Below are 23,319 nucleotides of genomic sequence, written 5' to 3'. Positions count from 1 at the left end.
TTGAGATGCTTGAATGTGGCCTGAGAAGGGCAATAAGGCTTGTGAGGGGTCTGGAGCACAAGCTCTGTGAGGAGCAGCTGAGGGAGCTGGGGTTGTTTAGTCTGGAGAAGAGGAGGCTCAGGGGAGACCTTATTGCTCTCTACAACTACCTGAAGGGAGGCTGTAGCCAGGTGGGGGTCTGTTTCTTCTCCCAGGAAAGTGGTGACAGAACAAGAGGACACAGTCTCAAGCTGTGCCAGGGGAGGTTCAGGCTGGATGTGAGGAAGAAATTCTTCCCAGAAAGAGAGATTGGCCACTGAAATGGGTTGGGGCGGGGAGGTGGTAGAGTCACCGTCCCTGGAAGTGTTTAGAAACAGTCTGGATGAGGTACTTAGTGCCATGGTTTAGTTGATCAGATGGTGCTGGGTGACAGGTTGGACTTGATGATCTCGGAGGTCTTTTCCAACCTGGTTAATTCTGTGATTCTGTGATGCCCTTAAAAGTGGTGAGACCTGCCATATTTTATTGTGCAGGTAAAAATGGGTAACGATGACCTTCTCTGTATAGACAGAGGAAGAAGAAGCCCATCTTTTAGCACTGCAAAACCTGTAGAGGCAAGCTAATCCAGTTCAGTATCTCAGACCTACAATTTTGTCCACAGAAGACCACTGTGACTGATTTGAAAGCATGTTTCTATATCCAAATTGAAGTCCAATGCTTTTTGCATGTTTCAGGTACATACAGTTATCTGAATGTAGGGAAATGACTTGGCAAAATAAGAATGCAGATGTGAAGGCCTTGGCAAGGGAAGGAAGAACAAATTCAGCCAAAAAGAAGTTGAAGGTATTGCCTAAATCTTTGTAACATGCAACAGATGTGAGACACATGGATAAGCTATGTTCATGATGGGGGGATACCTGCAGTCTGTGAATCTTAACAGACTTGTTCTTGACATTGTGCCTGGGGAACATTTCTGTGGTGTTTGAACAAATGACTTCTGGGTCTGATGGTCTCACTTGATCATTGGAATCCCTCTGGATCTGTGGCACGTATTGTTGGGGCTTATGCCTTACCCAGGCAGAAACTGTTCCTTGTGTTTCTGTAGTGTGAAATGTGAAAAAAAACACACGCTTTTTGTCTTCCTGACTGGTGTGATGCTGGGTTTTGAAAAAGTCCTGCAGATGCAGACAAATGTAGCTCACCAGGGAGACACTGCCTGCAGTGTGACAGCAGTGCCAGTTTTGGCTTGGTTTGCTGTGACAAATGAAAAAGCCCCGAATCTGGCTTCACCTTCATAAAGACAGTCTGAGCAGCAGGTACCCAGCTGTGCTAAGCATCTAATCACTTCTGTCAACAGGTTCAATTCAGTTGACTTTTGTCAAGTGAGTAGTGAAACACACATTAGGGTCACATCCTTAGGTCCTGTTTCTCTTACTAGAAAGGCCCAGAGGATAAATGATTTACCAGCTATGCAGAGATGAGCTGCTGGCTGCAGCATACCTCAGAACAGCACAGCATGCACATGGATAGAAGGAGTCTCTTCAGCTACCCTCTTCAATTTGCCCTCAGGCAGACTTTCCTTCTGTGCATGCGCTTAGTGTGGATCTTGTCTAGAAATGAGTCACTTGATATTCCATCGAGGGAAAACATCTGGAAGTAGGACATTGGTGCTGGCCTATGTTTGTGCTTGCTGTGACAGTGATATCCCTAACAAGTGTTTGGTGGTAAGGACATGGCTAATGCTCAACCTGAGGTCCAGTTAAGACAGGCATGTGGTTGGAATGGGAATTTTGCTGGTGTCACAACTTTGTCAGGATCATGTTGGGAGCAATTAGTTTATACTTATGTCAGAAGGAACAGTCTCCTCCTAGAACCAGGTAAGTCATTGATAACATCTTTTCAAATGTGTTTTGAAATCTTTTAAAAATCAATGCAAATTATTTCCTTGCCAGGGAACACTTGGGGTCATGTGGGTCACTGTGAACTCTGATTGTGAACATGTTACTTACATTAAGTGGTGCAGAGGTTCTGTGTTTTGGAGAATCCCCTGATGTCACAACATCCTGGTCTGTGTTTACAGCTCTGCACTGTCAGTGGCTTTGTCAGACCACTACTAGCAAATGTGTTTTGATTTTTTTTTTTTTTTTTTTTTTTTTTAAATAAGAGACTGTTGTACAGTTGTCATAGGTTGAGTTGAAACTCTGCTGCTGTTACCCATACCACACTGCAGCCATACCAGCTTCAAAAACGAAAGTGCTAACTGGAACAAAGTATTATGGAGCTTGAACTTCAGACTGCAACATGGGAGCCTTCCTGTTCTGGTTGCTGATTTTGGGTTCCAGGTTCTTGGGTCTAGGCTTTTTTCTGCAGGCATGCAGGCAAGATGGGTGGGAGTCAGGTAGCTGCTGGCTTTGGCTTTCTGTTTTATGCTGGTTTTTTGGTTTTTTTTTTTTTTCCCTGTATTTCACTGTGTTGCTTCTGCAAATAGGTTTTTTGGTAATTATGCATTGCATTATTAGATGAATTAGATTATTAGCTAAGGTAATTATGCATTGTGATATCTTATATTAAACTTTCATCTCTTTATCTCAACCCTGAGTTGTGTGGGTTACTCTTTCCTTTGCTTTTGTGTTGGGGAGCAGGCAAGTTAGCCCTTGCATTAACCCCTTAGTATTAGACACTGCTTCTGTGTGTTTCTGCCACCAGATTAAATGGATGTGGAACCTCTGTTGCGTGATGCTCCTTTAGCATCTGCTGCGTTTTGCTATGGTCTTAGAGGTTAAACTATCTGAGGCGAGTTTCTTTTTATACCCAGTTTATGTACATAATCCCATTCCCAGCATGACTGACATCTTCCCCTCTCAGTACACGTGGGATAGGCAGTGGTTTCAAGGAGTTGGGAAGTCAGTTTTGTAGGTGTTTTTGCAGCCCCATGGCATGGGATTGCACATGTGCTTGGCTTCTTGAGCTTGCCCCTTCTGATGATTAGAAAAGGAGCCTGAAACTTCTGAGGCTGGCACTTAAGCACTGGCAGTGCTGAACTTGGTTTAAAATGTTGTAGATGTTATGATCTTTGTGCATTGTGTCTCTGATCAGGCTGGACAATGATATCATATGGTGAAAAATAACATGTGCTGGCTGGCTGGAAACTGCTTTCCCAGCTGTTCTGTCTTCCATGAGAGCTGTCTGCTGCTTCACTCACTGCCATGTTACAGATCTACAAAAGAGCAGCTGTGAGATAAGATACTTAAACTGGCAATTTCCCAGCTCTACCTAGGAAAGGAGGAAAAGGAAGACTCTTGCATGCTGCATTTCTCACTCAATGGGTTCTGTTGAAAAGTTGTTGCAAGATAAACCTTTAAAAATCCATCCACAAAAAAACCCAATCCAAGCAAGCCCCAGAGTGCTCATACCATATGGCTGTAAGGAAGAAGGATCGTCCAGTGTATGCCTGTTAGAAAGCAGGATTGTTAAACCACACAGTGCCTCTGTGAGTGCACACAGTGAAAGTGGTTGGAAGAGTTTCCTTTGTATTTGCTCAGCTGAAAGCCAGTGATTGCATCAGGGCCAGAGCCAGGAACGAAAAGTGCTCCTCACCAGTGCATGGTGGTGCAGCCATGGCCTCTGCATGTGATTACAATAAAGGACAAACCACAGGATAAAGTGAGAGCACTGAAATTTTTATTTGTTACCTCTAGGTACCACGAGTTTGACATTAATAGGCAAGACCAGTGAATGAGCAGCAGTACGTTGCATTCAAACCCGAATCTCCAAAGCACCAAAAATGGAGCTAGATTTACTTCTTAATCTTACAGTCAGCACGCTAGTCTGGACTTGCTGCCTCTTGTACTGTCCCTAATTTAGTAGTACATTGTTATGCAGTTAGGGGCATGAGGAAAGAGTCATTGTGTAGTACCACTTCTACATCATCATAGGACTACAACATGCACATTCTACTACGTGGCCCAAGCAACAAGAATACAAGTAGAACAGTTACAGGTGAAGACAGGTTCATGGTAACACCACCTATGAAGTTGTAGAAACCTTTTGGGATGGTACCTACAGCAGTTCATCCGTTTGTGTGGGAACATTACACGCATGCACAAGTGATACAGTGGAAAACAGAGCAGGAGCAGCAGCAGGACGGAGGACAAAGGTGAAATCTGTGATGGGATGCACCGGAAAGGAGACCTTCCTCAGCTTTCTACAGCGAGTCTCTGCTCTGTTAGCGAGGCCTGCTGGGCAACAGTTTTGTTCTCATGGCTGCGGAGTTTCGAGACAACTTCTAGAAACGCCATGCTCTGCACTTCCTTTTGGAGAGGCTCTGGGAAAAGAGTAAAAGAAATGGTGCTTTGTATGAGACCAGCAAAGAAACAGAAAAGCTTGGCAAGGGCAAGAAAGGCCTCTGCACACAAGTGCAGAAATGTGTGCGTATGCATCATCTTCTTACTGACTTCTTTTAATTGCTTTTGTGGATGGACAGAGAACTCTCCGGGGCCTGGGGCATGCAGACTCTGTGGGTTTCAGGCAGAGATGCATCACAAAGCTGCCGCATAGCAGTTAAAAAGTCCACCTGGGTTGCCTTCTAAAACAGGCTTGGGAAGTACTTTCAGTGACAATGCTCTTCTGCTTTATTCCTTAGTCTGTATCAAATCAGCTCTGGTTGGTTGTGAGGGAGTGGAGTGGGTGATGTGGTTCTTTAATGGAAGTGTCACCACTTGGTCACTGTTAGCTGTCATTAGTAACTCTGAAGTTAAACACAGATAGCATGTGGTGCAATGCCCACTGCTGTACTTATGTTCTACTCAAAGCTACGAGACGCTGCCCTATGATTCTCATCCTGGATTGCACTGTACCTTGTATAGGACAAGGGCAATGGCTTCAAACTAGAGAAGAGCAGGTTTCGATTGGATGTTAGGAACAGGTTCTTTACTATGAGAGTGGTGGAACACTGCAACAGGTTGCCCGGGGAGGTGGTTGAGGCCCACAGCCCTGGAAATATTCAAAGTGAGGCTCAACAGGACTCTGGGCAGCCTGATCTGTTTGAGGATGTCCCTGCTGACTGCAGAGGGGGTTGGACTGGATGACCTTCAGAGGTCCCTTCTGACCCAGACTGTTCTATGATTCTATTAATAAGCAGAGGTTGAGAACAACCCACAAAAACAGAGCAATTAAAAACAAATTTAATGAGCTTTCTGAAAGGCCAGTGCTCTGGATATCTCACAGTTGAGAGCAAAAGCAGTTAGGTTTGTTTAATGCCCTGTTCAGGCCACTCTCATGAACTCTCACTCAGTCACAAATATTTACATACAGTTTTGTTTCCCAGGTGCTGCTGGGAGCCTCATCTTTGAGCTTCACAGGAGAAGTCCCAATCCTCTGTTTCAGATAGCTATGCTGTATGCATATTATTCTTTTTAGTAGCAAATGTTGACATTTTGTTTCCCTTCCTACCTACATTTTGTTGACAAGTTTATACACCTGTGTATACAGAGGGTGAAGCACTTGGGGTGGTTATGCTCTGTAAGCAATCTCTGCTCTTCCTGAGATACCATCATGTTTAAGCAGATGTTACTGAACAGTGTAAGCAATTCACAGTAGCTGAGTATCTATTCAGCTGTGCTATTCAACTGTACTTAATATCCAGGTTCCTGTGAGCCTGGAGACCCTCACATAGAGAAGTGACTGTGCTAGCTGTGAATGCTCTGCTTTTGCTGATGTTCCATGTTTCTGTTTTCCATTGTTTCCTCTTTCCACCCATTTGCTCAGTTTCAAGAGCAAATTCCAGATGGCAAAAATTACATAAATATATATATTTACTTCTTAACACACAGCTGTTGGCAGTATCAAGTAAAATGTTGTGCCAGATACCCTGTAACAAAGGACAGTAACAACAGCAATCTCTAGAGAATTAAATTTGCCAATAATTAAAACAATGCAACCCCTTCTGGTTTTATGGAACTGTACTGGGGGTCAATTACTTTAAAATGACTGCACAAGTTTGATGACAGCAGAATACAGAGATGTCATTATAAATGCTCACTGTGTGGAGATGGTGGTGGAAATAAGAGAGCTGGAAGAGAGATGTATTTTAGTATTGTCACATGCAAAGAACAGGCTTTGCTCTTTGACACTCTTCCTCCCCCTTGTTTACAATTTAGAAGTGAAAGCCTGGGTTGCTCAGTTGTGACTCATGTACTCACTGGGCTGTTCATCAGGAAGCAGGGCTGAACACTGGGCCTTAACTTTGCATCCCCATGTTGCAGTTATGTGCTGTCTGTTCCCTGTGAGCCTGGGTGTGGGATAGGGCACCTCAAGTCTAAGCAAAGCTGATGGTGTGGTGGCAGACCGAACTCTGCCAGGTGGGTAACACTAAAAACCTCTTAGACAAGACTGCTCCTTACTCTGGTGGAATAGAGACAGGTATTTGATGTTAACTCTGTCAGATCTGTCTGCAGATGGCAAGACCCAGGGAAGAGAAAATGCAAGTGTCAGGCAGAACTTTTGGGGATGATGTTTTTAGTTGGAAGCAGTGGGAATGCTCACAAGACATCACAGTGAGGCTGAGGGGTACCCTCTGCAGAAAGGCTTCTGCTCTAAAATTGAATGGGTAATCTCAAGCAGGAAATGGCTCAAGAAGGTTGTGAGTAATAACTAAATTACATTGTCTTGGCATTAAAGTGAATGCTTACAGGGAGCTGAGGCTTGTTAGTGAAGTCTGAGCACAATCTTTGTATACTGCTCTCAAAAAATTGTTTGTTCCTTTAAGATGGCAGCAATGCAGCATTCACTCACATGGATGTACAGGCCACCAGAGTTCACTTACAGCAGGCATGGTGAACTCTGTTTAAGGGGGGGGGAAAGGCAGCTTTGTTTACAGAGAGAGTACACAGCTATGATAACTTAATTCAGCTGAATTGCTCTAAATTCATCTCTGAAGAACCTGCAGATGTTTCACACTTGGCAAGTCATATGCAGACAGGCTCTGAGTTTCTACCTTGCTGTACTTAATCCAGTTCATTGTCATCTTACTTGTCTGTAAAGTTCTGAAACCTTTATGGAATGAAATTTGTTCTCCTTCCACCGAGTAAACACTTCTTAAAGAACTAACTAAAGGAAATGTAGCTACTTCTTGAAACCTCAGTTGGAAACCAAATTTCCCCATGAAATCTTGCTGCTTTTTGTTTTGTTTTTATGTGCCCACGCAGAGGCAGGAAGCTGCAGTATCAAACCACAGGCTGCTGCACCATCCTCAGAACATCTGACCTCTTAGCAGAGAGTTAGCTCAGAAAGATTAGAGTTTACAGTGTCCAGCAGTGATGAGCCAGAGCATGTCCTGCTTGCCTTTCAAAGCAATCACAAACAGTTGTGCCTGCATGTGAGGGCTGCCAAGGACTCATCCTAGTGAGGTAAGTGTGGGGATCTCTCCTAAAGAAGGATTGTTGCTCTAAGTACTCAGCTGTGTGCACACATGTCCTTGCAGACATTACCTGTGTAGCTTTATTTGTTTCCTACCGTTTTTGTAGGAATTTAAAACTACAAGCGAGGCAGCTCCTTGCAACATTCTACCATATTGTACTTGGCTAAGTTGACCAATAAAAAAAAGAAGCCATTACACATTGATTATGGGGAACTTGTAGCTGAAGGGGAAAATGGAAGTTCTTATTATCTCCATATTTGCTAGGAGAGCCTGATAACAGTGGCATTCTAAATGCCTTTCATTTCTCTCCTGTCAGCTGAAATGTCAGTTTCTGCAGTTAATACCTAAAACTGAGTTAACAGCCTCTTTTTTTGACACTATAGAGAAACACCATAAAGAAAGTGTCACAGTAAACTGAACCCTTCTGTATAGGCTCCTTGTGACTGGAGAACCAGTCTCAGAGTTTCTGCCCATGCTCTATGCTCAGGCTAAGAAGAGTTTAAAATACATAAACCTCTTAGGATAGCAGCCTCTCCTGAGTACTCACCAGATCCTATAAGGGCACAGATCAGCACCATGGAGTTGTATTTTATTTCTGGAGCGCTCCTGTCATCTGAGAGCAGTCTGTGTAGAATCTGAACAAGCTGAGCGTTTTCCAGATCCTTTTCAGCAGTGCCTGAAACATAAGTGAAAATGTGTAAATCAGAAGTGCTGTTTGCTTTGATGCTTCTGTCTGTTACTCATTTGGTGAAACATGCATCTCTCACAGTAGTGAAAGCAGTGCTGTGGTGCATAAAACTGAAGCATGTATTAGGTGGTGTGATAACAGAAATCACAGCTCTTGCTATAAAAAAAGGTTAAACAACCTAACTGCTTGGAAAGACAATCAGAGAGTTTAATGACAAAATCCAATCTTAAACATGCAGTGAGCTGATGGAAAAGCCACCAGAGCTTTGGTAGCTATTTCTGCAATATTTAAGCTTTCCACTGCCTGGATTTGCTCTTGGAAATTGAGTAAATACTGATGGTGTAATTCTTGATTCCAGGATAGAGGGAGCTCAGGGTCCATTATAAGGGCTGTGAAAAACTTAGAAGATCAGAATGTGAGATACTTCCTTTGTAGTTTTCTAGGAAACATTATATACTGATTTCAGGATCAAGAGCTTTCATGTCTGAAAATGAGATAAAGAAAGCCTAGACAATCTGTGTGAATAGGAACATTTTTCCCTTTTAATTAAAAGAATTCCCTGCTGTATTGATGTGGAAGTCAAATGTAGCATTCCTGTAATATGCAATGGCAAGAGATGAAATCAAGAGCAAAACTATGTAATGTTGCTTGCTTAGTTCCTTATCTTAGTTGGCAAGCAAGGAAATAGGATAAACAGAACCTCTCTGGGGCATTTGCCTTTCTGTTTGGTGAGCTGAGGTACTTCAAAGGCAGGTCAAGACATGTAATCATCTCTGCCTTCATGTGGCAGCTCTTGCACCTTTTGCTGTGGAACGTTTTGGGAGCATCATCCACCTCTGCATGCTCTTTGGCTCTCACTGCAGAGGTAGCTGGAAGCTTTACTTTGACAAGCCCTCTCAGGAGGAGACGAACTGTTCCACTGTAGGAATGCAGGCAGTTCACACAGGCTTCACTATAAAGAATGATGTTTTTATCACTATAAAGAATGATGTTTTTAGCCCAAATCTGAAAGTTCTGTTGAAGGGCCTTTCTAGATCATATAATCACCTACCAGAGTGATGGAGCAGACATTACCAGCAGACATCAGTCCTCTGCATAACTTGACTGCCTGCCTATGACTGCATGAACTGTAAACTACTTCCATGCTTCTGAAAGGCAGGTGGAAGGAGGAGGTTGCTCTACATTGTGAAAGAAACTCAGACAGGTCTCCCTGGAGCTCTCTCTTCTTTCACAGACTGGAAGGAGAATAGGTAGTGAACTGCTGGGATACTCACCCAACTCTAAGGCTGCTATTAGTGCCAGTGCAACGAGAGCTTCGTTTTGCATTATTACGTGTTCACTGGTTGCCATGGTTACTAAATGCTTGATGCCACCGCTCTGTACAATGGTCCTAATTACATCCTAAAATAAATAAGAGAGATGAAGAAGAATTCCATGGCATACAAACTCTGTTAAGGAACAAACTTGTCACGACTGCTGGATTATCTTTGGGTAAGGGTACTCAATGGCTTTATGCACAAGTAATCGCTTCATACCTAAATGAACGTGCGTGTGGGCCTGCAAACATCTGCTGTTACTCTGCAAGTGCAGGGCACAAGCAGTTAGCCCAAGTTAGTTAACCATGTCACTAAATTAAGACACATGTAACTGACTGCAGTTATACTGTGTAACTCAAGTTCTTCTGGTGTGCCATCAACTGCCTAACAGTGACTCCGATGTGACCTCTGAACAGCTTGAGCTGAGTTCAGGCTTTATTAGTTTTACAATCACAGAATTGTCAGGGTTGGAAGGGACCTTAAGGATCGTCCAGTTTCAACCCCCCTGCCCTGGGCAGGGACACCTCATACTAGATCAGGTTCCTCAGAGCCACATCCAGCCAGGCCTTGAAAACCTCCAGGGATGAGGCTTCCACCACCTCCTTGGGGAACCTGTTCCCGTGTCTCACCACCCTCATGGGGAAGAACTTGCCCTAACATCCAATCTGAATCCACCCATTTCTAGTTTTGCTCCATTCCCCCTAGTCCTATCACTACCCTAAAAAGTCTCTCACCAGCTTTCTTAAGGCTCCCTTCAGATACTGGAGGGACAGAATAAAGTCTCCCTGGAACCTTCTCTTCTCCACACTGAACAACCCCAAGTCTCTTAGTCTGTCTCCATAGGAGAGGAGCTCCAGCCCTCTGATCATCCTTGTGGTCCTTCTCTGGACACATTCCAGCACATCCCTTCTTTATGGTGCGATGTTCAAAGCAGTTTATTAAAAGCACCCAACAAACCATTTGTGTGGGATAAGGAGACATGAGGACATTGTTTTAATAAAGCAATCAAATGCTTCATCTCTCTCCAAAAATTTTCAGGCTTTATTTAAAATGTTCAGGGAGCTGCACCTTGCTCTGGAACAGAAAAGCTGTACTTGAAAAAAGGTTTTTAGAAATGGGAGGGTAAATGAACTGCACTCTCTTGAAGAGCAATTCCACAACAGTTCAAACACAAAGCAGGTTAGGAAAGGATAGTTATGGGGTGCAAATGTGTTTGTTTCTGTTCTAAAGCCAGCGATTAAAATGAACTGTTGCCTAGTATCTAGGAAATGAAAATGCTGAATGGGTTAAATGGCTTTAAAGCAGTTCAAAACTAGGCAACTGGGATTCCCTTGTCAAGTCCAAGATTTGGTCTAACTCAAATGTGTCACAAAGGAGGAATAAAGATTTCTGCTGCCTGCAGGTCTTTGATTGCTTGTTAATTGCTGTTTAAAAAGTCATTTTGCATCTAATGTTTTCTTCGTTATATGTCCCAAAATGCTTGCAACATGTTTGAGAATGAGGTAATTTGGCACCTGCAAGGGAAGCTGAGGAAATGTGATTTGTTCTTTTTTTCATTTGTTCTGTGAGTGAATCAAGTTTTGAAATAGCAGTTACGTCTTGAAATAATTTGATAAAAAAATGAAGGTGCTGAATTTGCATTTGAAGTACACATTCATTTCTAACTTGAGCCACTAGACAACTCATTACCTGATAGGTGTGTTTAGAATGGTTTCTGTTCCAGTGCTTGCACAGGCTATGTGGTGACATTCTTTATGCAAGCAGACAGACACAAGGTTATGTTTTAAGCCCATGCACAATGCTTACCACCTAGAAGCCAATGCTTAGCCCCTTCCCAAGCTCTTATCCTCCGGTTAGGCAGTGAGCACAATGTCACATAGTATGGAACAGGCTGCCCAGGAGGGTTGTGGTGTCTCCCTCTCTGGAGATATTCAAGACTCATCTAGAGGTGTTCCTGTGTGATCTGGTCTAGGTGATCTTGTTCTGGCAGGGAGGTTGGACTGGATGATCTTTTGAGGTCCCTTCCAGCCCCTAATATTCTGTGAATATCCCCTTGGCTAATGGATCTATCATCTCACAGCTTCTTGTGAAAATGAACCTTGTCCCAGCCAAACCCATGACACTCAATGTGATCATAATCCTTAAAAACAGAAATACTTTTGGATGATCACACTGAAGATGCTAGTGGCACAAGTCACAGCCTGGTGACTGGAGAGTTTCACATTTAAGACAATTTTGGTTTTTTTGTCTGAATGACATAATATGAGTATGACAAGCATGTCAGTATGATGTTATTTGTGATGGTGGAATTCCCAAGGACTTTTGAGATTTCTATTTGAATTGGTGTGGAATTTTGGCTGTATAAGCCTTAGGAATCAATCAGCACTTTTGACATGAAAATTATTTTTTAATGTGAACATCACCCTCTAAAAGGCAGTACCAAACAGACAGAAGAGATGGCAGTGGTTGGGTTTGGTGCTAGTGTGGCTTAACTTGCAAGTACCCACTCCCTTTTTCAGAATGAGACATAAGCTTTCTAAATCACTGTTGTTTTTGTAAATATTACCCCAAATCCTTTAAAATTAAATCCTAAATCTGGTGCGAAGAACCATACAGTCGTGCTCATTCAAAACTAGAGGGCAGTAAAAGCATTAAAAACCTCATTCTCTCAGCTCTGTTTACAGGTAAGCTTCCTCTGTGAGTACAGAAACCACCCAAAAGCCATAACTAACTTCTCTGTTAATATCTATTTGATGCCATCAAGTGTCTCTTTATTTAGAACTGAATTCTGTTTTCCTGTGAAGGGTATTGATAAAAACTTGCATCTGTGGCAGCATGTGCCACCTACACAGGCATCTTGGGGACTCTGTGTGTAGTGCAGAAAGAAATGAGAACTTCAGGGGGAAATGAAACCTGGTCAGTTTTAGATGCTGAACATAAAGAATGGGCATTAGAAAGAGATAGTAATATTAGAAATCAGCAAAGGCTGAAATCTCCCTCAGGAAGGCTCAGTAGAGATCAACAATGTTTTTCACTCTGCAAATGCTATGCCTGAATGAAGAGGTCACTGTTGAAGACTGAGTTCTCCAAATCACACTTTTTATTTAAGCTCAGTCCTGCAGGCTGTGTTCCTGTCAGTGAACACGATAAATGAACTCTGAGCCTAGAATAGCTTCTTTCCAGAGGAGATGCTTTTGTCCCTTCTGAAGATCTGCTTTGCCTAATGGTCTCCTGAGCAGGACAGTAGGCTTGGACTGCTTATTTAAAGGTCTTTGGTCTCAATGTCTCTCTTTTGCCAAGTTTTGATAGAATTTGGAATCAATGACAGTTTGTAGTGATCAGTTGGAATCTTAAGACTCTGAAATAGTCTATCTCCCTACTCTTCATACAGCATATTTCTAGATCTCAGTATAAATACTTACCAAGATGGTAACAACTGAGTGCAATGATTCCTCATGTATTGCATCAATAAAACATAGAGAACATGCTGAACTTCAAGAGGATACAAATAAAACAAAGTAAAGACAGACAGGTGAATCCTAACAGTGTTGCTTCAGCTGGCCTGCCACTCTGAAATTGGGTATTTTGGGTTTTTTAACTACCTATTTGCAGTGAGCATTTAAACCTGTGCTTATGTCTGACTGGCAGGTCCCAGAGGCAAAGGAGATGTAACCCATGAATTCACCCCCTTGGCTCTCTAGAAGGATTACATACCACAGTTCAGAGGTAACTCTTAGTTCCCACAAGCTGACTGGTTTTTTTTCCGACTTACTTTTGATTTGCTGTGGCGTATAAGTGCAGAAAGTAGTCTGTTGGACTCTCCCATCACACCTGCGTGATCCTTGGCTTCACACCATTCCACCAATCGTTCCACCAGTTTTACATTTTTGCCCAGCTGTTCAGCTGCTTCTGCTACATGGTGCCGGGGCCAACAACAGAACAAAAAAGTTGTCACTTTAAGCAAGTGCTAGAAAAATAAGCTGAAAGTTACTAACTAGAAGGAGTGAAGAACAACTTTACTAGCTTGCACTAACAGTGGGAGAAGTTTAGGTTGAATGGAAGCAAGTAAAGCCAGTCAAAATGGACACAAAATACAGAAAAATATTTATAATCCAGTTTTTGAAAGCAATTTATTAGCCCAGTTCATGAGGAATGTGCACTGAAAACACAGGTGGTGTCCCACCCTCGTGTGAGGCAACTCCAAAATGTAGACCTAGAGGGAGCTGGAAGGGAGCACTGTGCTCAGTTAGATTAGGTTTCATAGACTCTAAGCCACATATATTTCTTCAGTGAATTTCTATTTCACACCTAATAGTTTTGTGAAAACTGTAGTGGAGCTTCCAAAAAAACGTGCAGGACTGGGTCAGAAATAAACACTTAGCTAATTTCTCTCATTAACTGGTTTTGGTTGTTAGCAGACTTCTGATTTGATAAATCCTCATCCTGATAAGCTAAAAGATGCTTTGTTCATTTTGAAATCTCCCTTCATTGATGAACAAGTGGATTGGTCTGTTCCAAGGAGCTAGGTAAGTGAGCAGTGGAACAGGAGTAGTGGCTTGGGACACTCACACCTCAGTACCCTCTCCTAACGTGACAGTGTAGAGGTCTGAAGCACAAAAGTAAATAAGCATTTGACACCTTATTCTGAGTGTCCTGCATAGCCAAGTTAGGAATTCTGGGGGGAGAAAAAAAAATCAACCCACATTCTATTCCGTTACATTTATTCCAATACTCTAGAAATAAAATGTTAAGAACCCCTCTGCTTCTCTCTTACAAGAATGTTAGCAGCATATGACAGACTGAACCAAAGAGAACCATTTAACATAGAGGACACTTTATTTTTACCTTGTGCATCTATTAACATTCTTAATGTTCCCAGAAGCTTGAATTGAACAGGGGGCATCTCCGATCTGAGGAATTTCAACACAGCTTCTGCAACGCCAGCTGATAGCATCTTTGCCTTATTTACAACTGCATGAATAAAGAACAGGGATCATCTCAGGAGCATTTCTGGAAGATGCAGTTAATTTCAAAGTCCGGAAGAGAAGGCTCTGATGTGGTTTGAAAAATAGCTTGTGAACACAGACTTGAGGAACATGACTGCGTGCTGACAGTACTGCCTTGTGGAAAAATGTCCTACTTGCTAAGGCGCTGGTGTGAAACTCACTGCTTTTTCCTAGCACACACATCTGCTTTTCAGTGTTCAGCCTGAACGTAAACTGAAGGCTAGTCTTTCCCCCTTGGTCTAGGAAAGGTGTCGCCCACAAAAGGCATCAAGTAGAAGCCCAGACTAGCAGTTACACTCAAAAACATTAGGAAACCTCCCTGTTTCCCACCAACGATCTTCTGGTTTACGTAGGCAAAGGAACTAAAGTGTCCAATTAGCAGGATAACCTACTACCCACTTCCAGTGCTTGATACAAACACCACTGTGGTTGTGGCCTGACAGTCCTTGTATTGCCCCCCTAAACTCTTTCATCCCCTCTTTTATCCCCTCCACTTGTCTCTGTTCTCTGCTTTCACAGAGCTCTCCAAACTAAATATGTAAGGTGCAAACTTGGTCCAGTATAGAATTTAGCAAGAGGCACTTATTCCGTATTCAAAGTAGCATTTCACAAGCAGTTAAACACAAGCACTGAGGTGTTAAGCACTGAGGCCAGTTAGGACTTGCTCGTTTTTCTGTAACAATGTACATGAAATGTTACCTAGGCCTCTGGCAGTCATCCTTGAGCATAGGCTACAGGGGAGCTTGCAGACTGATGGAAGTTCATGGAATTACTCACCTGAGACAGCTAAGCAAGTGGCACACCTCTAAAGCTGTGTGACTAATTATTGTATGCATGAATGTTTCTGGAAAGTTTTGGTTATCACAACTGCAAATATTAAAATGAGGTTAAATGGATGAAAGGTTATTTTTGGCTTGCTACGGGAAAGCATGCTCAAGTATTACAGACCTGCTTTGGTTTTATGTGCATGTGCTCTGCCTTTTATGCTTGGGTAATCAAAACTCACGTGAGTTATTAAAAATTGCCAAATTAGCATTCAGTTCACTGCCTACAAAGAGTAACTAATTGCAATAGGCTGCTGTTCTAACAGTCTGCCTCCAGCTCTGCTTTGGGAACTGTCAAAGCCTCAGGAAGTTTCAGGAAGATGATGTTTCCACAAAGTGGGCACTGCTGTCTGGTGGGGACTTTTCAGCTGTGAGAGCAATCCCAAATGAAACAAAACAAAATGCACACAAATACAGAGCTCTGTGCAGAAAGGAATGAGAAATCCTATCTGAGGCCTCCTCAGCTGCCTGCCTGTCACTAATGCTGCTGTTTCCTATGTGGGATCAAAGTGGCTAAGGACGGTCAATGGGCCTGTGATTATTTAAAACTGCTTGACACTACTGCTGTGTAAGAGCCATAAAAATGCTGATAGGCCTGAATGATGGGCACCAGTCTGACCTGCCCCTAGGACTGGGCAGTCAGTTCTCCCACCCTCATGCCCTGCAGGGTGCAGTGGAAGAAGAGCATTTTACCTTTGGGTAATGCAAAGTGAGACTTACCAGGAATAGCCAGGTTTCTGAGAGCACTCAGAGCAGCATGCTGCACAGTCACATTTCCATCCTCCACATGTCTGTCTAGCAGATCCATCAGCTTTTGAACTATGCCATTATCCACCATATGGATGCAGTTTCCATCTGTGCAAGATGACACATGTCACTTATGAATGGAAGATTATTGCTAAGATTTTTACAAGAGCTTTTTAAGAATAAAAGGGTTATTTCCTTGCTCCTTCCTAGATTTCCTTCTTGAGAATTTGACCACTCTTATCTGTGGTGTGGTAGTCACAATCAGTGATTGTGACAAACTTAGAGTGATGCAAGAAACAATGAAAGGAGGCAAAAAATCCCCTATACTTCTCTGCAAATGTGAAACAGTGTTTTAAAATTAGGCTTACCACTTTTTTGGAGTGTAAAGTATAAAATGACTGATGTAGCTGCAGAGCTCAATACCAGCTTTACTGCAACACACAGGTTGTGTTTATAGCTGTACGGAAAGAGCATGATAGAAGGGCACAGATACATTTACATAAATCTTTAAGGCATATTCTTACCATTCCTGGCAAAATTTGCAATGGCCAATGCTCCTGCAAGCTGTAGCTGATGGCTGTTGGAAGGAATCCATGATAGTACTCTTTGGAACACGCTGCCTTTTCCTCCTTCAAATAACTTTTGCATGGACTCATCTAGGGTAAAAAGCATAGACAGTCAGCAAGCCAAGGGAGTGATTGTTAGGGAAAATTCTTCATTTTTGTGCAGCTCTGCTGGCTTCACTACAATTCATGGGATGAGAGGAAATCTTGACCCATTGAATGTTAACTGGCAGGCAGCAGATCCTCTAAGTTACTCAAAAAATGAATCAACCGTAGAACTCAGCAGCCAAATGGCATTAGAGGTGTCTGGTGTTGCTTTGTGAAAGACAGCGAGAGAGCAGACTTACCCCCAAGCAATAATAAAACCATCAGATCAGAAGCTGTTTTAAGCTCTGCAACATCATCCTCTTTGTCACTGTCCACAGTCTTCTGGACGATCTCAAGTAAGCACTCCACCAAGCCTGCCTCAACCAGCTGCAGTTTAATGACATCTGAAAAACATCATGGATAAGAGGAGTCAGAATGGTGATTTTTGTTTTAAATACCTCCATGTAAGCAATACACATTGGTGAAAAGAAGTAGTGATGTCAATGGTTTCATCACTAATAGCTTGTGTAGATAAAACTGCAGCTTCTCAGGGGCAACTGCTGCTATCATTCACCTACCAGCCACTGTCTGGGCAGAACAAATTTAGGGTTCTTATTGTGTTTCATGTACAGAACTTTGGTGACTTCAGTGTCTTCCTGATTCCTACAGTTCCTACAGAACTTCCTGATTAAATCTCAGAGCAAATCATCACCTCTTTCTTGTAGCTGAAACAAGATTTCTACCATCTGCTGAAAGGGCTGCGGAAGTACAGTGAGGCGAAATCCAAACGGCTGAGTTGGGAGAGAAATTTGCTGTGATTGAAGAAGAACTGGAAACTGATGAAGCAAACCCATGTCTTGGTTCCTGGCAACAAGGCTCAACAGGTGGGGACATAAAACTTTTGGGAGCAATATTTTTTCTGTTGTTTCTACAACATAATCTTTAACAGATTTTTTTTTTTCCCAGTGAACTTGGAGCTGGGAATCTCCTTTACATGCCTAAATTCCCTTTCTGTTAAGTGGGACTGGCAGGTGGCCTGATGCTGTGCTATGTCTTTTCGTGATGTGAAAGTGATTCCGGTAGTTTTTGCACCCTGAATATAGAAAACACAGTCATGAATCTCTGCAGAAACGTGGATTTCTCTCAGCCCTCTGTATGAAATCATGTAGTAACAATAAGAAGTTTATCCCAAGTTAAAATGCTTTTAAAAGGCCAAAGCTTTGGGAGTATTTTTTTCACACAGTTTTTAAGCAACAGCTGGGTGAGGAAAAGAGTTCCACCTCTGGCGACAGATGTATCTGACTCTCAGTTTCCTGTTGTCAGTAGCTTTTTGCCTGAGTTCAATTCATTGTTTCTCTTAAAAGTAGGTGACCTTCTCATGAACTTGTTAGGGAATGTAAAATACCCAGTTGGGATTTTTTTAAATAGGCAAAGTATCCAGTTGGGTTTGGTTGTTGTTTTTTGTTGTTGTTTTTTTTAATAGGCACTTTTGAACTGAGGCACTTAAAAAAAGAAATAGAGAGCTTCCTTAGTTACAGAATATCAGGCTGCAGATGTTCTGTGATTCGAAATATAAATTGCTACAGCAGTGTGCTTAAACAGCAACAAAACAAAATGAACCTCAAAAACCCCCAAGGACCAAAATCGAGACTCTGCAAACACTTCATTTAGATGTTTTTGTCTCCTGACCTATTGCTAATTATCTATAATCAACAGCACTCAAACAGTACCAGCACAGTGAGCTCACTGAAGTATGCTTTGAATCCTCAGTGGGAGAGCAGCTGACTACCTTGTAATGCAAGCACCTGAGTTATGTTCAGCAGCAGTAAACTTAGCAAATTCTACTGTGACTACAAAATACAGTCTGAGAGAAATTAAGCAGCTGAACTATGTCAAACTTGCCAAAGTTTCAACCCAATTTTGTGCCAGTCTCTAAGGATGGAACAATCTTAGGCCAACTTGCTAGTTCTTATATAATAAATGAACCTGTTTTGGCAAAATGTGGATTTTTGTAACTGAACCCTGTTTTCATGTACCACTTCATATAAAAGACAAAATAACTTCTTTAGCTGAAGTAAAAATTTACTTTGATTTATACTATGGAAAAAAGATAGTCTGTGGTGTGTACAATAGAGTAGGATGAAACCTGAATCTTCAGAGTTTACAGTTCTGTCCAGTAATTTGTTAGCTTTAATGCCAATCTGATTACAACAGGGCTATAGAGCTGTCAAATATTGTCAGGTCATCCACACTCAGAACTGCTTCCCACTTTAGTCCAGCTCCACCTGTTAACTACCTCATTTCTTTCTTTTCTTTAAGGGCAGGTGGTAGGTTATACAAACCACCCAGAACTCCTTTGGGAGGAAGGTCCCTAAAGGGGTGATTTGGCACACACATTCCAGCACTGCCTTGATCAGTGAATGAAAATCAAGTTTCCTGAGGCTACCTGGAGCTATCATAATGTATGGCACCAAAAACCCAAATTAAATTCCTATAATCCCTCAATCTGAGAGCATCCAGTTTTTAAGCTCTACCATTAACATGCCCCTTGCAAAAGTGGCATCTCTAGGAAATGGAACTGCTGGTGGTTCTGTAATTCCAGGAAATGACACCATGGCCCATGTCCTCCTGCTGGAGTCACAGAATTATTGAGGCTCCAATAGACCTCCCAGATTATCGAGTCCAAGTGGACTGTCAGTGCCTGAGCCTGTGTTTTGCAGACAAAATGTAAGGCCCTCTAAAAAGCAGCTTTCAATATTCCCACCATGGGCACAGAGAAGTAGAATGTAACACAACCAGGCACAGAGTGAATCGGAGGTGCAATTAGCATCAACAGTGTGATAGCTCCTGTCATATGCTCAGACAATTAAGACCTATTCACTTCCTGAGAAACTATCATCCCAAGACCTGTTCTGGTAGCTTCTGAACAAGGCAGCCAGTTACTCTGCACTTAGTCCCTAAAAAAAAAAAAAAAAGACATTTCTATTAAAAATATCACATATAGGGGAAAAAATACATATAGGGAAACAAACAAATACTGTATGAAAAAAAACTCAAATTCTTACCATTTTCTGCCAAGGGAGCCAAAACTTCAAAAATCATCTCTTTTTTGTCATGCTCTATTTGCTTCTTGAACAGTTTCACAAGCTCTTCAGCAATGTTTGTGTAGGCGAACTGCTCTTTACTTGACTCTGTGAAGCAAAAGGAAAAATTTCAGTATCAAGTAAAGAAATCACATCAAAAGGCAGGGCTTTTTTTTTTTTTTTCTCTTTATTACCAAGTTTATTCAATATTGCTCTTCTCTGTGAAGAGCAATAGCCTTGTGCTTGTCACTAAATGAAAAATGCCTTAACGCTTTAAGATAAACATACTGACCTGAATTAGTTATGTTTAAGGCTGTTTAAATATACATAAATATACAATCAAGGTCATTGGGCTGTTTCTGCCTAACAGAAAGTAAAGGTAGCTATAGAAACAGTAATGCTACAGAAATATCTATTAAGTCTTTGGCTCCCTTCAGCTTACCAGGAAGGCTAGCAGATTATATATCACTTTTTCTGGGGGGAAGAGGAAGAGTTGTACTGAATGCTTTAATATTTACACGTTTTCACGATGGTGACCTTAAACTTGAAAGCTGGGCGTGGCTGTTGGGGGTCATTTCATACTGCAGAGACAGCATAAAGCAGCTTTACAGATGGGTGAGCTTGCCACCAGATAGTGGGTCTTCAAAGGTAGGTTCCACAAAAGCATCTCTTATTTCATCACCTGTATCTTACTCCTCCTCACTGGCAGTATTACAGGGGATACAGGTGGTAGGGTTGGTGTCCTGCATTCTCCAGTTGCCACCTTCTGAGGGCCATCTGTAGTTAGCAAACCTTCCAGCACTTTTTTTACTGCTCTGATGGATGATTAGAGATTATTTGTAAAATTGACATTGAGGCCTGGGGAAACGCTTGAACTGCAGACCTAGACCCTTTTGTGCACTCCTATGATTGTTTTCTCTGAATAGGCACAACTGCAAGCATAATGCAATGACTTTAAGCTGGAGAAGGGCAGGTTTAGATTGGGTGTTAGGAACAAGTTCTTTACTATGAGGGTGCTGGAGGTGGTTGAGGCCCCTTCCCTGGAGATATTCACGGTGAGGCTTGACGATGCCCTGGGCAACATGATCTACCTGGGGGTGTCCTGGCTGACTGTGGGAATGACCTTTGGAGGTCCCTTCTGTCCCAGACCCTTCTATGATTCTATAATCTAAGTGGATTTTTTGACCTTTCCAGTATTTTTAAAAGCAGAACCATCACTATCTTTATTGGGATTTTGCCCTACTTTGATACAGAATAAGAGTTTCATATAATGCATCTCAAGGGATCTATGTAATGCAGTTGTCTCCTAAGTGATGAAAAATGACAACCTCACAATAAAATTCCCTGAGGTTACAAGGCAAAAATAAAATATTAGAGTTACAATGTGACTGACTAAGCTATTGCTTAAGGGAGATTAAAGTATTACAAGCTAAATTAATTCTGTGCCAATCTTAAAGAGCAAACATCTTTTCAGCCTATGGGAACAGGAAGGGAAGCAGCTGCTGTTAAGCTTCTTTCTCATGGTTGTTATTACTCAACTGGACAGAGCAGGGTCTTTCCAAAGAGGGAAAGAAAATGTAGTTCTCAGTGAAAATACCATTTATTATCTTTAATATCTTTATGGGTTTAGTTGCATTGTAGCAGTAGAATTTCTAGTATACAATGCCTATTATGCTTTCTGTTGTGCAGATAAAATATATGATGCCCATCTTGAAGATCTCTGATCTAGTAATGTCTTTAGGGCTCTTTTGATGCCTTTCTGTTGCCATCTCCCAAATATCGTAGGCCTAAAATTTCACATAATAGGCTGGCAAAAGAAAAATAGTAATGTAAAACTCAAGTGACAATAAAACATGAGCCCTACAACCTGTTGGTTTGCATGTGGTGGAATTCCAATGAAAACTAATCCACTTCCAAAGACACTGGATCAAAGCAGGCTCACAACCTTCAACTGAAATGATACTAACTAAAAAGAACATCTGCATCTGAGTAGTATTCATGGTTTGTACATGCAAGTATTTAGACTAGAACACATTAAAGCTCTACATCTGTATAGGCAGATTGATGAGCTGTGCCTGTCTCAGCTTCACTCAGTGATTTCCAGGAGCCAAATGTAATCCTGATATAACTTGTGGAGTTACACCAGAATGGATTATTCGTGTCATTAATAAATACTTCACATTAAGTAGCATGCTCAATGAAATACTGCTTAGATGATTTAAAATGTGCTTAGGTGTAGTTGCATTGAGGAATGATAACATAAAATGTAAGTACCCAAATAAATTTCAGTTACTTAAGGGGGGAACCCCAAAAGACAACCACCTATTACAGAGACAATAAGCAGAAATTGCTTGCTTTAAATTTTGAATGCACCAAAAGGAATGCAACAGGCACCAGTGCAAGGCTTTTGTTAGTCTTAAGATTTAACTTTATGAAAACTGGATGTAAATGGAGATAAATATTGTGAACTTACCAAGTTCTGCTAAATTGCCAAATGCAACAAGGCACATCTCTGTCAGAGCTGCATTTTGGCAATGAATACCCAACAATTTCACTAATGTAGGAATAACACCCATATTGATAAGCTGTGACTGCAGGGTATCTACATAAAAAGAAAGTACAACAGTGAGTTAGCATTTCTGTTCCTAGTACTATTCATTACACCAAAAAAAAAAAGAGACTTTTTTTTCCACATAAAACAACTCCTAGGCTAAGAAGCATTAAAACATCTGTCGACTCTACACTTCTGCACTAGGACCTGGTCCAGACTTAAGATATGGACTCTTAAACCCCCCTGCCCCTAGCAATGGGATGTATTCCCAGAAATATTGCCTCCTGATATGGCACAATGAATTACACAGCTCCTGGTAACTATGTGGTCATTAGGATCCTACCTAATACATGTTGGGTTTGATTCTGAGCTCACTGACACTAACTGACTGAAATCAAACAAAACTATATCAGTGAAATAATTATTTGTTTGACAGGGTGTTCCTATATACTGTTTTCCCTTAAAGATCAAAACTGGAAAATTAAAATTAGAATGAATATAAACTGGCACTGAAATAAACATGAGAAGTCTTATAAACACAGCAAGTCACAATGCAGATTATGAGGAGCTTAAGAAAAAAGAAAGTTTAATAAAGACAAAAAAATGGAAGGTTTAAGAAAAGTCCTTAGAAGCCATTCTGATACTTTTTTTTTTTTTTTGCTTAAGATGAAAGTTTATAGTGATTACAAGTAAGTTAGTTATTGCTCCTAGATGTCTGCAAATAGAAAGATGCTTTGATGGTTAGGCAGAAACATGATTGTTTTAAAAGATTATTTATTACAGTGTTTTCTCTTACACACTTTACCTATAACAGCAAAGAAGAAAAGCTTTGTATCACAGCTGAACAGAATGAAGCAGAAATGAACATACCAGATGTTGTTTAGTAGTTCTTCCAATCATCTTTTTCTTTGATTCTAAGCACTTTAACCAGGTTTAAATAGTTACTCTAAAGACAAGGATCCAAAGCCTGGTTAATGCAAGAGAATTTAACTTTTGTTCAAAGCCCTTTTGTTCAAATTCAGGGCAATTAGTTGGTTTGGGGTTTTTTGGGGGTTTTG

At 41.5% G+C, this 23,319-nt stretch overlaps 1 protein-coding gene across 1 annotated transcript in view; it reads right to left on the bottom strand.

Moving 5' to 3' along the window:
• Positions 1–4,174: 4,174 nt before the first annotated feature.
• RAP1GDS1 (Rap1 GTPase-GDP dissociation stimulator 1) overlaps positions 4,175–23,319 on the bottom strand; it is a 64,445-nt gene continuing 45,300 nt past the window's right edge. The window contains exons 6-15 of the mRNA XM_054382930.1: positions 22,184–22,312; positions 19,693–19,818; positions 16,888–17,031; positions 16,502–16,633; positions 15,951–16,085; positions 14,246–14,371; positions 13,173–13,312; positions 9,359–9,485; positions 7,944–8,072; positions 4,175–4,303 (exon numbers count right to left, since the gene is read on the bottom strand). Of these exons, the coding sequence (XP_054238905.1) occupies positions 4,176–4,303; positions 7,944–8,072; positions 9,359–9,485; positions 13,173–13,312; positions 14,246–14,371; positions 15,951–16,085; positions 16,502–16,633; positions 16,888–17,031; positions 19,693–19,818; positions 22,184–22,312 (1,316 nt within the window). The 3' untranslated portion in view covers position 4,175. The remainder of the gene's footprint in view (positions 4,304–7,943; positions 8,073–9,358; positions 9,486–13,172; positions 13,313–14,245; positions 14,372–15,950; positions 16,086–16,501; positions 16,634–16,887; positions 17,032–19,692; positions 19,819–22,183; positions 22,313–23,319) is intronic.

Source organism: Indicator indicator, chromosome 8 (assembly GCF_027791375.1).
Source record: "Indicator indicator isolate 239-I01 chromosome 8, UM_Iind_1.1, whole genome shotgun sequence".
Classification (NCBI taxonomy): domain Eukaryota; kingdom Metazoa; phylum Chordata; class Aves; order Piciformes; family Indicatoridae; genus Indicator; species Indicator indicator.
This window is presented reverse-complemented; position numbering and strand designations above follow the sequence as displayed.